This window comes from Octodon degus, unplaced genomic scaffold, assembly GCF_000260255.1.
Source record: "Octodon degus isolate 3935 unplaced genomic scaffold, OctDeg1.0 scaffold00240, whole genome shotgun sequence".
Taxonomy (NCBI): domain Eukaryota; kingdom Metazoa; phylum Chordata; class Mammalia; order Rodentia; family Octodontidae; genus Octodon; species Octodon degus.
In genome coordinates this window covers 1,602,895-1,619,141 of record NW_004524816.1, presented here as the reverse complement: position 1 = coordinate 1,619,141, position 16,247 = coordinate 1,602,895, and the positions used below count along the sequence as shown (strand labels likewise).

The following is a 16,247-nucleotide window of genomic DNA, read 5'->3' as shown; positions in this document are numbered from 1 at the left end:
CCGTTTCTTTTCATAAAAAATTTAAGTTTTATTAGTACATGTTTGCAATGCATAGTGATTACATTCACTGTAGGGAACTGGTACATGTACGTACTGCATTTCAGTTCTTTTTTCCACCTCTGTTTTATTTTGTCACCATCAGATTCATTTATCTTGGGGTTCAATCCCCAGACCTTCTGTGCCGGCCCTGCCCCCAGGGCACCCTGAGATGGCAATTGAGACTGGGCGTGGTGGCGTGTGCCCGTAATCCCAGCTCTTGGGAGGCTGTAAACAGGTGGATCACTATGAGTCTGATCTAGTAGTGAGACTCTGAACACCCCTGTAAACCGTTCCCTAAAATACAAAAAAAGAAAAAAAAGATTCATTTATCTTATAAGATCTCATAAGACTTTATCAAGTGAGTTATCATACATTAAGATTAATATCCAGACTAACAGGCCAAAAATATAAAAAATATGACCATTATGCTAAGCCAACATACACTTTTAGATACATTGTCCATGCTGGATGATAACTTTCCCCTATTATCTGGTTTTTGTTGTGTATTTCCTGTATATATTGGTAGTTTCATATAAAAGAGGCTGTGTGAGACTTGTGTGTCTGATTCATTTAACATTATGGTCTCAAAGTGCATCCATTTCCCTAGAAATGACTTAAATTTACCCTTCTTTATGGCAAAGCAGTACTGCGTGGAGTGTAGCTGCATTTTCTTTGTCCACTTGTCTGTTGGATGTACGCTGCTCTCAGGACTTGGCGACTGTGGACTGTGCTGCTAGAAGCGCGAGTGTGCGCTGCTGCGGTGCGCTGCCCGTGCCTCTTGGGGCAGAGATCGAGGAGGGAAGGAGCTGGAGCAAGTGGGATTCCTATTTTTAGCGTTCAGAGGACTCTCCGTACTGATTTCCACAGTAGTTGTACCGGTTTACAGTCCCATCAACAATGAAGAAAAGTTCCTTCTTCCCCCATACCCACGCCAACATTTGTTACTGGTTGATTTCTTCATGGTAATCACTTTTTTTCTGGAATGAGATAGAATCTCAGTGTTGGTTTAATATTTTTCAGCAGTGTTGCACATTTTTTCCCATGCATTCATTGGCCATTTATACTTCTTCATCTGAGAAGTATCCATTCATTTCATATTCCCAGTTTTTGATTGGGCCTTTACATTTGAGTATGCTTAACTGTTTTTAGTTTTTCATATATTTTAAATATTAGTCTTTTGGCTGGGGTGTAGCTGGTAAACATTTTGCCCATTCTGTATTTTCTATTTTCACTCTGTTGGTGGTTTCCTTTGCTGTTAAGATTTTCAATTTGATGTATCACATTCGTTGAATCTTGACACTATTTCTTGCGCAACCTGGGTTCTGTTCAGAAAGCTTTTATGTATACCTGTGTCCTCAAGAGTTTTACCTATTTTGCCTTCCCACAGATTGTTTTTAATATTTAGATCTGTGATCCATTTTGATTTTTGCTTGGTGTATGGTGAGAAATATGAGTTTAGGTTCAGCCTTTGGTGCATGGAGAGTCAGTTTTCTTAGCACCATTTGTTAAAGAGGCTGTCTTTCCTCTAGGGAGTGTATTTGACCCCTTTGTCAAAGATAAGGTAGTTGAATGTGCCTAGAGTTGTTTTTACATCCTTTATTCTGTTCCTTCTATCCAAAAGGTTTTTGCTTTGTTTTGTTTTTTTGCTAGTGTCGTGCAGTTTTTATCACTGTCGCTTGTTTAGTACATATAACTTGAAGCCCAAATGGTGAGGCCCCTGCCCTTGTTGCCCAGAATTCCTTTTGTTATTTTGGCTCTCTTCTGGCTCCTTATAAATTTTAGCATTGCTTTCTCTAGTTCTGTGAGGAATGCTATTGGTGTTTTGATTGGAATTGCGCTATATCTGTACAACAGTTTTGGAGCTATGGTTATTTTGGCTATATTGGTTCTGCCTATCGGAGACCAGGGCATACACTTGCATTTCCTAATGCCCTCTTAAAACTTCTTTTTCTTTCTTTTTTTAAAATTTCTTTTTCATAATACTGTGGTCTTCATTGTAGAGGTATTTCACTTCCTTGGTTAGGTTAATTCTTAAGTATTGTTATTTCTTCTTGATACTATTATGAAAGGCATTTCCCTAAATTGTCTTTCAGTGAGTTTGTTATTGATGTAGAGGAAAGTTTCTGATTTTGGAGTGCTGACTTTTTATCCCGCTATGCTACTGAACTTTTTTTTGATGGAGTTTTTGGGGTCTTCTACGTAGAGGATTATGTTGTCTACAAATAATGGTAACATCTTCCTTTCCTATGCATATTCCTTTTATTTCATTCTCATGTCTAGTTGCTCTAGCTAATGTTTTTTTTTTTTTTTTTTGGAACCAGGGATTGAACTCAGGCTCTTGTGCTTGCCAGGCAAGCGCTTATTCTACTGAGCCATCTCCCCGGCCCCTCTAGCTAATGTTTTAAGAACAATGTTGAACAGGAGAGTGGACACCTTTGTCTTGTTCCTGATTTTAGAGTGAAAGTTTGCAGCTTTTCTCCACTTAGGTATGATTCTGGTTTTTGATTTGCCATATGTGGCTTTCATCAGACTGGAATGGATAGACCTTCTGTGCCTGTGTTTTTCAGGGTTTTTATTGTGAACAGATGTTGGACTTTGTCACACGCCTTTTCTGCATCTGCTGAGACATTCATGCGATTTTTGTCTTTGGTTCTGTTAATGTGGTGTAACACATTTATTGATTTGTGTATGTTGAACCTTCCCTGCATCCCTGTGGTGAATCCTGCTTGGCCATTGATGATGCGCTGCACTGTTTGCCAGTGTCTCATTCAGAATGTCTGCATTGGGTCGGCCAAATAGCTCAGCAGATTAAAGCACCTGCAAGCAGGCCCAGGGGCCGTGGGTTCAATCCCCAAGCCTGCCATGCCAGCCCCGCCTCTGGGGCAATTGAGACTGGGCATGGTGGCATGTGCCTGTAAAATCAATCCCAGAATGTTTGCATCTACATTCATTGAAGGGACTGGCCTGTGGTTCCCTTGTTGGTTGCCTTCTTTTCTGGTTTTGCAGCCAGAGTAATGCTTGCTTCTGGGAATGATGTTGAGAGCACTGCTTCCCTCTGAATTTCATTAAAGAGTTTGAGGAGCATTGGCTTGAGCCCTTCTCTAGAGTTCTTGTAGCATTCGACAGTGACTCCATCAGGAGCTGGGCTTTTCTTAGCTGGTAGTTTTGCTGCTGTTTTTTAATTCTGCCATTTTGTTGACTCCTAATGCATTATTTCAGGATTTTTATATCTTCTTGGTTCAGTTTTGGTAGTTCATATGTATTTAAGAATTTATTTCTTCTGAAGTTTTTCTTTTACTAGAATACAGGATTTTGAAGTAGTTACTGTTGACCTGGATTTCAGGAGAATCTGTTGTCTTTTTTGCCTTTTTCATTTCCAGTTCCATGGATTTGGACCTTTCCTTATTTTGGTAAGATTGGCTAAGGGTTTGTCTGTTTTGATTATTCTTTTGAGGAACCAGCTCTGCAATTCTTCGATTCTCTGTATTATTAGTTTCATCTCAACTTCATTAACTTGTGTTCTGCTCTTTAAACTTTCCTTCCTTCTACTAGCTTTGGATCTGGATTGTTCTTGGTCTTCTAGACTTTGAGGTACATCACTAGATTATTTATTTAAGCTCATTTTGTATTTCTGATGTGGGAATTCACTGCTATAAACTTTCCCCTTAGGACTTCTTTTGTTGTGTCACCTGTATTTTCTTATGTTGCACTGGTGTTAATGCTTGATTATAGCAACTGTCTAGTTTGTTTCACATTGATTATTCAAGAAGGCATTGTTTAATTTCCATGTGTTTACATAGTTGCGCAGTGTCTTTTGCCATCAATTTTAGGTTTCATTGCGCTATGATATTTGTGTGGAATATTTTTTTTTCTTTTTTTGTACTTACTTGAGTATACATTGTGGGCTAGCGTGTGGTCTCTTTTGGAGAAATTACCAAGTGCTACTGAGAAGAATGTATATTCTATTGCTGGGCAGAACACAATATAGATGTCTAGTAAGTCCATTTATTTGAGGTTTGGTTCAACTCTGATATGCTTTTGTTGATTTTTTTTGTCTAGTTGATCTGTCCATCTGTATCAGTGCCGTATTGGGGTCCTCCATTACAGTTATATTGGTGTTCACCCATTTTTTTTCATGCCCAGTGTTTGTTTTATAAAGTTGGTGTACAGCATTTGGTACATGTATGTTTATAATTGCTATCTCTTCCTGTTGAATGTGTTCCCCTACCCAATACATAATGACTTTCTTTGTCTCTTCTGATCTGTCTTGACTTGAAATTGACTTTGTCTGAAATTAGAATGACTACTCCTGCTTGTTCCTGGGTTCCTTTTGCATGGAATATTGTTCTCCACACTTTGATTTTTAATCTCTGTGTTACTTTTTGAACTGAATGTCTTCCTTGTATGTTGCATATTGTTGGACTTTCTTTCCTGAGTCATTCTGCCAACCTTGTCTTTTGATGGGGAGTGGAGGCAATCCATACCAAGAGCTACTACAGAGAGGCACTGACATACTCCTGTGATTGCATTATTTTCCTGCTGTGGATTTGCTCAATACTTTTTTCCTTTCACCTTGCTGCTTCTCCCACCAGACGTCTTTATCCTTTTTAGTTGATTGGCATTGTTGGCTTCATTGTCTTTTTGTATAATATCCAACAATTTTTTGTAATGCTGGTTTGGTGATCATGAATTTCTTGAGGTTCTCCTTGTCATGGAAATATTTTATTTCTCAATCAGTTTTGAAAGAAAAAAATTTCAGGATACACAGGTCAGGTTTAGAAGATGTTATCCTCTAGGGTTTGAAACACTGCACTCCAAGCCCTCTTGGCTTTTGTGATTTGCTATCATTCTAATGGGTTTGTCTTTATATGTGATTTACTGCCTTTCTCTAAGGGCTTTTAAGATTTTGTCCCATGATGGGCCTCTGATACTTTGAGTATATTACAGAGAGGTTCTGTTTCGGTTATTGCTGTTTGGGGTTCTGTGTGTCTCACTCATGTGTATATTGATTTTCCCCCCACATATTTAGGAAGTTTTTCGTGATTATTTTTGTGAAAAGATTTTTATGCCATTTATGTTGTCTTCTGAGTTTTCACTTGTTCCAGTTATTCTTAGATTAGTCTCCTTTGCATTATCTAGGAGCCACTGTATCCATATTTCACGTTCTCTTCTTGCTTTTAAGCTGTCTGAGTGGTTGGTCCTTGAAAACATCGCTGTCTTCTTTTGCTGAAGTTCTGTCCTCACACTGATCACTTCTAATGCTCATACTTGCAGTATAATTTTAATCTCCTGGATTTGTGATCAAAACCCTTTCACAGATTCTAATTCCTTGCTAAACTGGTCGTCCAGGTTTTGCGCCATGTTGTTTAGCTCCTCTAGCTTTTTGTCAATGTGTTCTGATAGTGCCTGCTGAGTCCTCGTGGTGGCTACTTCACCTTCTTGCTTGTCACTCCTGAGGGCCCGCTGAGCACCTCTTTGGTCTATTTTCTACCCTCAACAAATCCATGTGTACGGCTTAGGCAGTTTTAGCCCTTGGTGTTCCCTGGATTGGCTGCAGGGGAGTTGAATTTAGAAAAGATCAGAGAGAAGGAAGAGAGGAGAGAAAGGAAGAAGAGGAGAGAAATGAAGGGAAAAAGAGAGGGCAAGGAAGTAAAAGCAAACCATGTTTAAATTTGAGTACATTTTTTCTTTTTTAAGTCTTTTTTTAGCTATTGGTGACCTTAGGACTCTGAGTGACCTAAAGCAGTCAGCCTGTTGTTATTGCGAGAAGCTTGTTGACTTTTCTGTCAAACTGTACTAAACACCAGCTGTGGGGCTGCATGCCTGTAATCCCAGCCCCTAAGAGGCTGAGGCAGGAAGATTGCTGCAAGTTCAAGGCCAGGCTGGGCTACACAGTAAGTTCAAGGGCGGCCTGGACTACTTAGTGAGACCCTGTCGCCAAACACCAGAAAAGAAAAAGAAAAAACTATACCAGAAGGTGTTAAAAATGTCTTTTCTTGATTTGGGCAGAGACGTATTCAGTGCAGGTGAGAACTTGGGACCAAGGATCTCATAGAAGGTGTGCAGTTGTGCCTTGTGTCAGGATGTTGATATTTTGGCCCAACGTGTTTTAGGCTCAGAGCTTTCAGATGTTAAGGGGAGCTACTCCAGGATACAAAGAAATCACTCTGTAAGTTGATTAGGGTTAGAGGGATAAAAATGAAGGATGACTCACATTACAGTTACTGCGTGCCAGGCACTGTGCTAAGAACTTCCTATAAACTAGTTCACTTAGTCACTCCAGCAGTCTGAAGCCATAAAATATAATCATTTCCTCTTATTTACTTGCATATATTTAATTCAGCTGCCAACGGTGAGAAGAATTGAACCCAGGTTGTCCAGACCCAGCCTTTTCCTGCATTCCTTGTCCTACATGTTCTAGAATTATTTCTCTGCATATTCGTATATGTAAACATCTCTATGTGGACTTGTATGAAACTGTAGTTGTAGCAATAAAAGAAGAAATCCTACCAGCTGTTTTTTTTTTTTTTTTTTTTTTTTTTTTTTGGTGGAACTGGGGATGGAACTCAGGCCCTTGCGCTTGCCAGGGAAGTGCTTATTCTACTGAGCCATCTCGCTGGCCCCTCTACCAGCTGTTCTTATGGGCTTCATAGCATCACCAAAAGATCACAGCCATTCTTACCACCTTTCTCAAGGTGAGTGTGCATTTTACCAATGTGAGCAGATGAATAGGTTGCTCTGTCATTATATGGCTGGCCTTGCTAGAGCTCTTCTCCTCAATACCCCAGACACATTAGGATCATCTCAGGGCTTCCCGCCCAGGCATGCCTGTGCCACACAGTGTGGTGCAGACAGAGATGGGGGCAAGGTGGGTGCGCATTGGGTCTTTTCCTTGGCTGCTGTGCCACAGAAGAATTTCATTATGGGTGGGAGAACCTGTGCCTGGCTGCTTAGGACTGTGGGAAAGCCAGGAAGAGACACTTCTCTTTCTACCAGGCTAGGAGTGCACCTGCACTCTCCAGAGCCCACAGGCTGAAATGAGCCTCATTCCCTAGGCAGAGACCCAGAGACCAGCCAGTAAATTTTGGGATTTGCCACATCAAAGTGTGGGGTTAATAATGTTGCAACCACCGGCAGGGACAGAGCCCATGTCACCAGGCAGGAGGGGGCCACTACCGCTCTTCCTTTGTTCTCTCTCTGCGCTCACGTGTGCTACAAAGAGGGTCACGTTCTCCCCAAGGGTCCAGCTATTAGTCTTTCTGTTTTGTCAAGTTCTGAGTCTTTGGAGAGAGTTAGAGAGGGGTGCTTGTGTTCCTGTAATCACAATATTCACTCAGACATGATAGAGTTGGAGGTCGTTTTAAGGAGGTATTTGATGCACTCTCTTACACTACTTTCTCCTATTTTTATTAAAACCTTTTCGGAATCTGAAGAGATATGGACACATCTTTTAAATTTTGTGTTACACTGTCCCCTCCTGTATTTTCCTGAGCATTTTGAAGCATCGTTTCTAATGGTCCTTGTTCCTTCAGGAATTTGTCTTGATTTCTCTCCAAGGCAGGCTGGCTGGGCCAACTGAGCCATGTCCTTAGCTGTAGAGATGACAGGGTGGAGCAGAAAAAAGCTGGCTAGGATGCTGCTGCAGTGGCCAGACTTGGTGTGCTGTGGCTTGAGTTGTCCCTCCTGCAAATTCATATGTTGAAATCTTTTTTTTTTTTCAGAGCTGGGGATTGAACTCAGGCCCTTGTGCTTGCCAGGCAAGCACTTATTCAACTGAGCTACCTCCCCAGCCTCTGTTGATATCCTAATCCCTACAGTGACATCACTGGGACTGTGATTAAGCCTTGGGTCAGAGCCTGTGTGAATGTGACAAGTGGCCTGATAATGAGAGCCCTCTTACCCCTTCCCTGTGTGAGGACGAGGCCTGGACTCTCATCTGTGACCCAGAAGGTGGGTCCTGCCAGTCAGTGAATCTGCTCAGATTCTGGACTTCTGATCCTTAACAGTGCCAAGAAATTATTCTCTGCTATTTATGAGACTTCCGGTTTATGATGCTTTGCTATAGCAGCTGGAATGACTAAGACAGGATTGACATATTTATAGCAGCTCTGGGTCCTTGCCTTCTTACCTGTTGCCTCTTTTTTTTTTTTTTTCCCAGTACTGGGGATAGAACTCAGGACCTTGGGCTTGCCAGGCAAGTGCTTATGTAAAAAAAAATCTCTACTTATTTGGTATAGGGTCTCACTGCACAGCTTGGACTCATAGTAATCCTCCTGTCTCAGCCTCCCCAGCACTGGGATTACAGGCATGTGCCACCACACCCAGTTTCAGTGACCGGCCAGGCGCACCAAGGTTCTGGGGCTAGCACAATATGTGGTGCCAGAGATCGAACCCAGGTCCTTGTGCTTGCCAGGTAGGCACTTAGACCACCGAGCTATCTCCGCAGAGCTGTTACCTGTTATTCTTTTCTAATCCTTCAAGTTCTCCCTCCACTGAGACAGATGAGGGAACAGTTGGTCCAAAGCTGTAACTCTATCCCAGAGCCATGTTTCTTGCCTCTTCTTCCTCAGTCGGATCACCTGGGAAGCTTTGAGAAGAAGTAGAAGTGTCAGGGCCAGCCAGAGGCAGCTGGGGGTGAGATCTGGCATCAGGCATGTGCGCAGTTTGCCAGATGCTTCTGTCCAGTCATGGTGAGAATCACTGTGGTTTAATGCTTCTGGGTGTCACTGTGGCTGTCCTGGGTCAAAATGACAGGAGCAGCTCAAAAAATGCAGTTTTCAGCTGGGTGTGGTGGTGCTCAGCTGTAATCCTAGAACTCAGGGGGTGGCCAATGAAGGAGAACCACAAGTTCAAACCCAGCCTGGGCAATTTAACAGCTTAGCAAGACCCTCTCTCAAAATAAAAAAGGGGCTGAGGATGTAATTCAGTGCAAAAGCATTGGTTTCAATTCTTAGTACTTTAAAAAAAATGCAGATTTCTGCAATTCCTAGAGTACTGAAGTGCTTAGACCTTGAAATTGAACTAGAAAGAAAAAGAAATCCTAACAGAGAGTATCTTTTATCTGAAACAGTTAGGACTAGAAGTGTTTCTGATTTTGCAGGGAATACCTACACATATATAAGATATCTTGGCAATCAGACTCAAGTCTAAACACAAAATTTGTTTATGTTTTGCATAAATTACATATCCTGGGCTGGGGAAGTAGCTCAGTGGCCTAAGCACTTGCCTGGCAAGTGCAAGGACCTGAGTTTGATCCCTGGTACCGCATGCTGTACTGGACCCGGAGTGATTCTGGGCACACTGTGCTGGTCACAGAAACTGGGTGTGGTGGTGCATGCCTGTAATCCCAGCACTGGGGATGCTGAGACAGGAGGATCACGATGAGTCTGAGCTAGGGGGTGAGACCCTGTACCAAATACATAAATAAAACAGTTTTAAATTTCTTACATAGCCGGAAGATACTTTTATACAATGTTTTTAATGTACTTGCTTTGGATTGCCACTTGTCAGGTGTGGAATTTTCCAGTTGTAGCATCAGGTGGTTTATGGGTCAAAATGGTTTTTTTTCTTTCTTTCTTTTTTTTTTTTTCTTTGTGGTGCTGGGGATTGAACTAGAGGCCTTGTGATGGCCAAGCAGATGCTTATGCCACTGAGCCACCTCCCCAGCCTAAAAGTGTTTCACATTTTTGGAACATTTAAGATTTGGGATTTTTTTTTTTTTTTTTTTGATTGGGACATTCAACCTGTGATAAATATGACTTTGGAATTGTGTCAAATTGCAAATTACCAATACTCAGGTCTTGGTTTTGAATATCCTAATGCTTAAGAAATAAGGGTAAAAAAGCTGTACAGTCCCTAGATTTCTAAATGCTCAGTAACTAGTTGTTCTAGAATTAGAGGGTGAATAGTCATAACAAATCCTTAGAAATTACCAGAAATCCATTAAAGTTATCAAATCCATACCTAACATTTATAGCTAAGCAGTACAGAGAACTACAGGAGTTGTTAGGTGAAAATAAGGAGTCACTGAACAGTACTGTCACCATGTTCTTCTCAGATGAGGTACTTCATTGGAGCATTCCTGGGAGTGTCACCTGGGGCACACTGATAAAAGGCATGCTCACTGCCACTCCGTTATATCCTCTGCCTATGTGTGCTTTAAGCCACAAGATTGTGACAGGTCCAGTGTTTGTCCACCCCACACAATCTGGCCTTTTTGAGTCTCAGTGGATGTACATGGGCACTTGGTATTTCAAAGGCTCATTTTCAAAATTGACTGAGAGGTCCTCTCTGGCTCCTGGCTTATTATGTTAAAATGTCACCCAGGGGGCCAGGGAGATAGCTTGGTGGCTTAAGCACCTGCCTGCAAAGTGCAAAGACTTGGGTTCAGTCCTCAGTACTGCATGCTGTGCTGGCCCCAGAACCCCTGGGGTGCTGAGCTAGCCACTGAAACTGGGCGTGGTGGCACACACCTGTAATCCCAGCACTGGGGAGATTGAGACAGAAGATTCACTATGAGTCTGAGCTGTGTAGTGAGACCCTGCACCAAATAAATAAATAGATTTTTAAAAATGTTACCCAAAGTTGAATCAAGGCAAAACAAAAGTATTCAATGTAGAACGAAATTTCTGCCTACTTTTATGTTTGAAAATTGGCAAGGGAGATAATTAATCCTCTTCACCATCACCTCCCAGGAAATAGCGGCTTTCTTCATGACTCTGCCTATACCTTGTGTGTTTTTCATGTTGTAATTGAGGATTTAATGAAGAGCAATCTCACATGCATTTGCCTTCACACCGCTCTCAGAGTCCTGAGATGACTGGCTTCTGTCATATATTAGCTGGATGGAGAATTCAGATTGCATTTTTCTTAAAGGGGATCTGAGCAGGAATTACAGTTCACTAAGTTGTCCTTAGAAGGATATGTTAGTCTCCTCCTCACTGACGTGAAATCTCCTCCTACCAATTAGCAGAAGTGTTTTTTTTGGCGCCGAATGCCTTCAAGGCATGACTGGCTGTCTTGTGTTGTGGGGATCGAACCACAGCAACCTGAGCCTGACTGCTTTGTTGAAGCAGCCACTTAAAGAACTGAGCTAAGGGGCAGGCCCCCTCCTCCTACCAATTAGGGAGGACAGGTTGTTCAGCACACAGTTTGCAGAGGTTTCAGTCCATGCTCAGCTGGCTCCAACGCTGGAGGGCACGTGGCCTTCACACAGCAGAAACTTTCGTGGGCAGCAGAAGGTAGCAAAGCAACAAGCGACAAGTCAAGCCTCTTTGTCCTTTGCATTGTATCCAGGCCGCAGGGTTAAGGCAGTGCCAAGGCAATCAGTTGGCTGATTTGGTAATGACACACCCTTCATCCCAGCATCACACACACTAGACTCATGCACCTCTGAAAAAGCCCCAGCCATGACCCACTGAGGCTCTGGGCTGCGGTATCTGGACCAAACCGTGACAAAGGACAGCAGCTGCACTGATTACCTTTCTAAGAGAGTAGTCACTAGAGAAAGTGAGCTCCAAGTAGACGCACACCTCATTATTTGAAAGGGTTTCTATTGCAACGGCAAGCAGCAAAGCTGAAACAATAGCTGGGATTTGGAGGCAGATTTATTTACATTGACAGGTAGTGGTCAGGATCACTCCCAAACTATCAGTCCCTGATCACTGGTAGTCTAAGAGGGCTTATGTGGGATGAGCAGGCAGGAAGTGCAGGGGCAGAGTGGCTGTCACTTAGGGCCTGGTTTATACCACGTGCATCGCAGTGACCAGCCGTTCCTAAGAGACGGAAGCAACTGGAACTGGAAGAAGAACTGTTACCAGGGCAACTAACAAACTGAAGTGTACTGGCTGCAGAGGGGACAATTTCTGCTATACTGTGTCTAGAAATTTTAATTGTTCTGTTACCATGTTGTTTGAACATTGAGATTTTTTTTCTTCCTGGAACTGGTGATTGAACTCAGGCCCTTCTGCTTGCCAGGGAAGTGCTTATTCCATCCCCTGGCCCTGAACATTGGGATTTTAGGAGTTTTACACACAAATTATAACATCTTTTCACCTTCAATTGTTAAATATTGAAAGCTGATTTGTACAAAGGGCTATGGGAAGTGATATGTGTTTTCAGCTGGCACTGTGAGTTCAGAGTGAAGACATTCATTACAGGTAAACAAGGGCACGGTGTGACTCCTCGGGGAGCCAAAGGCATTGCCATCTCATTGGGGAAGTGCTTGGATGAATGAATGGTGTTCTTAGTGTCTTCACCTTTTATCTGATAAACAATGGCCAAGGAACGGCTTGGCAAATCTTATGCAAAGAAGCCTTTGTTGAAAGTAACTAAACCTGTTGTGGTAGATACATGAGGATGAGCAGGGCACGTGGGCCCAGAGACGAGACCTTGGGTGTCCAAACGTACTGAAAAAAGAGAGAAAAAGTAGCACTGCTTGGGAGTTGGGTCAGGGTGAGTTTCCTGGGGTAGCTGCCGGTACCACACACACATACATGTACACACACACACAGACACATGCAGAGATTAGTGAAAGTCCATAAGTCAAGAAGCAGTAAATAAAAAATTAATTACTAAGAACCCAAAAAGAGACACAAGTATAAACCATACCATATTCTCAAAAGAATCAACATGGCTAGGTGTGGTGGCCCACACCTGTAATCTCAGCTGCTGGGATTATAGATGTGGGCTACCACACCTAATTTGAAATACTGTTTTTAAACTGACAAATTGTCCAAAATCCAAAAGTTTCACCCCACTTTCACAATTGCTAGGGGTCTGTTGATTTGATATCCTTGAAAGCAACTTGGTAATACCAATATCCATTCCAAAAGCACTCTTGCTTTGACTCAGCAGTTCCTGTTTGGGGTTTTGCTTACTATGCCCGTGAGGGAAACAGAGATTTATGTGTGTAGGACCTTTATAAGTAGCGTGGCTTTTCATTTTCAGCCACAGGGAACTGGTTAAGCAAGTTAAGAGAAAGCCCTATGGTGGAATTCAGTGGAACAGTAAGAAAAGATCAAGGAAGATGGTATGAATTGATGTGAAAGGGCTTTGGATGTTTGTCACATGAGAAAGCAAGGCAGACACCAATGTGAACCATGTGCCGTATCTTTATGTGAAAAATAGAGGAAATCTATAGTTTGCTGGTATGTTCATAAGGAATAGTTTTGTTTCCTATGGAGGGGATAAGGATTAAGTGGAAACAGGTAGATGGTGGACTGTATCTCTGCCCCTTCTCCTCTTCTGGGACTGGAATTGAACCCAGGATCTCGCAGATTCTAGGCAAGTGCTCTACCACTGAACTACATCCCCAGCCCCCTCTTCATTTTTGAGCCCGGCCAATGGTCAGCCTATTCAACAAGTAGCTCGATAAACAGGAAAGCAGATAACCATAAGGAGAGATACCAGATACTGATTAAATGAAATCAAGGCTAAGGGTGGAAAAGCTTGGAGGATGCTGAGTGAAGAATAGAATATGTAAAGTACAAGAAGGCTCTTTTTGTACAAATAAGGAAAAAGGAAATCTAAGCACCCTTTCCTGCTTTTGCCATGCGTGTGAGGAGACTTTGCCGGAGGCTTGGGCTGACGAGTATGGTGCCTGTGCCAGGGCCCCCATTCCTTTCCAGGGGGCAGGTGCCAGGGCCCCCATTCCTTTCCAGGGGGCAGGTGCCAGGGCCCAGCTCCCAGCAGCTGGCTAGAGTGATGCTGCTAGCGGTGCTGTTGGCAGATGGCTTTCTTTGGAGACACCATCACCCCTGGAGGTCAGCACACTTCCTGGGTGACCTGTACTCAGTGGAGGGTGGCGCGGTAGCATCTCTGGAAGGTTAGCGGCTCCTTTATTTTTCTATTATCTCTTATTTTGCTCCTCAAATTATTTGTAATTTTAGGACTGTCATAGAAGAACAACTGTGCGATATTTAAGCTCAGTGTGTCTGATCTATTTCACGTAACAATATGGTCTCAGGGTACATTCATTTTCTTACAGATGCCTTAAATTTATCCCTCTTCGTGGCAGAGTAGTACTCCATGACATACAAATATCACATTTTTCTTTATCTGTTCTTCATAATGAACACACAGGTGCTTCCAAGATGTAGCTATTGTGAGTTGTGGGAAGCCCCTTCCTCCGGCGCATGGCAACTTACCCTCTCGCTCTGGAGTGTTCTCTGCCACAAATGCTGACCCAAGAGATTCTTAGGAGATCTGCTCCTTCCCACAGGAGGATGGGATGGGAACCTGGTGAAGGGAGATAATGTTAAAAGGGAGACACTTCACTCTGCCTTGTTTAACAATTAAAAATCTTCTTATGTACTAATAGCTGCAACCTTAAATGAAAAATTTAAATTAACTTGCTATGTCAGCAGTACTTTGTCCATGTGTGTGTTTAGAGAATTCCTAAATTTTACTTAATTCGGGAAGAGATAGTTCAGTTCACAATAGTGTCACCCACGCTAACGTGCTATTCTGTTCTGTTCTGTTTTTGTTTTTAGGACCTACCGAGAACCCTGCCTCGAGGTCATCTTATGATGGACCGGAAAAGGTGTCCGGACGGCGGATGGGGCTGGGTGATTGTGTTCGTCTCCTTCTTCACCCAGTTTTTGTGCTATGGGTCCCCGCTGGCCGTTGGAGTCCTGTACATAGAGTGGCTGGATGCCTTTGGAGAAGGGAAAGGAAAGACAGCCTGGGTCGGCTCCCTCGCAAGTGGAGTTGGCTTGCTGGCAAGTAAGTGGATAGATTTGTGCCTCCCTTTGCACTTGAATCATTTAATTACAGCTGCGGCCGCATTTGCGTTGTGCAAGGCTCTCTGCCTTTACTAGAATGTGTGTTTTCCTGTTGTCTTGGAAATGACCGCGTTGCTCTCTCGCTGTAAACGATCTGTGTGACAATCCAGGCATCCCATCAGCCAGCTGACCCTTCTTCCTTCCTTCCCTCCCTCGCTCCCTCCCTCCTTTCCTTCCTTCCTTGTGCTAGGCAGTGTGCCAGGTGTAAAAAGTGTGATGATGGCTCTCAGATGCATAGTCCTGCTCTCGAATGACACTCGGCCTAGGGAGGGGTTCAGGTGCTTCACCGGTGGAGGCCAGAGGGGAAGCCCAGCGGTGGGCATGGCCAAGGCCTGTGGGTGAGGCCGGCCCAGCGGTGGGCGTGGCCAAGGTCTGTGGGTGGGGCTGGCCCAGCGGTGGGCGTGGCCAAGGTCAGCAGTGAGGCCGGCCCAACTGCCCTCTGGGTAATTTCCTCAAGGCTCTTGATTCTGCTATCTGACTCAGCGTGCTGCTCAAATGCCAGGGTCTGTATCTGTGGTGACCCAAGGAGAAAAATTGACACAGCAAAGTGTAGCCCCGCATCACAATGCTGATGCTTGAAGCATTTTAGCACAGGGTTATGTATATGTGTTGTATTTTGTGTCTGAAGAATTAATATTATTAAAAATGATTGAAATAATAGTATGATATAATAATGATTTCTATCCTTAGAGAAAACTGTAGGTCATTTTAATTTTCCTTTTTATTGTTAATACCGAATGCTACTTCAACTATTAGCATCACAGTTTGAACTTTGCATTACTATTCATCCGTTATCACTCTTGCGTCCTTGGAGCTATTTAAGTATAAATTTGCTAAGATGGTGACATAAATGGGGCCCGTCCCCCAGAGGTCCCTTTCCTCACGCTGTCAACGTGCCATGATTCAGGGAGCAAGTCACGCTCTGCTCTTGTGGGCAATTTGAATGCAGTGACTTATACAGTGCTTGGGAGCTCTAAACTGGATTCTTGAAAATGTGTTTACAACGTTAGCCACGCCTGCTGGAACGCGCGTGTGCCTCAGCGTTTCAGGGGAGCTCTTGGGGCAAGGGGAGCACTTGCAACTGCTGAGACCTTGTCAAGTTAGAAACAAGGAGCCTAAGGCTTGAGAAACACTCCTGGATCATCTGGCTGGGCCAGATAAGGTAACGAAACCGAGCTAAACAAATGGCAATAATACTGCCACTATGAGCTCAAGAGAAACAGGAAAAGCTTGCCCAAGATTTGTTTGAAAGAGTTTTTAAGGGGCTGGTGAGATGGCTCAGTGGTCTAAGGCACCTACTTAGAACAAGCTAAGCTAAGCAAAACACAGGGACCTTGGTTCAATCCCCCAGCACCACATGCCAGCCAGCCCTGCCCCCTGGTGGGCTGAGCTGGCCACACACACACTAAATAAATAAATAATAAA

The 16,247-nt window shown here is 43.3% G+C and overlaps 1 protein-coding gene across 1 annotated transcript in view; it reads left to right on the top strand.

Moving 5' to 3' along the window:
- Slc16a9 (solute carrier family 16 member 9) overlaps nt 1-16,247 on the top strand; it is a 46,733-nt gene that overhangs the window by 6,501 nt on the left and 23,985 nt on the right. The window contains exon 2 of the mRNA XM_004645878.2: nt 14,532-14,763. Within this exon, the coding sequence (XP_004645935.2) occupies nt 14,565-14,763 (199 nt within the window). The 5' untranslated portion in view covers nt 14,532-14,564. The remainder of the gene's footprint in view (nt 1-14,531; nt 14,764-16,247) is intronic.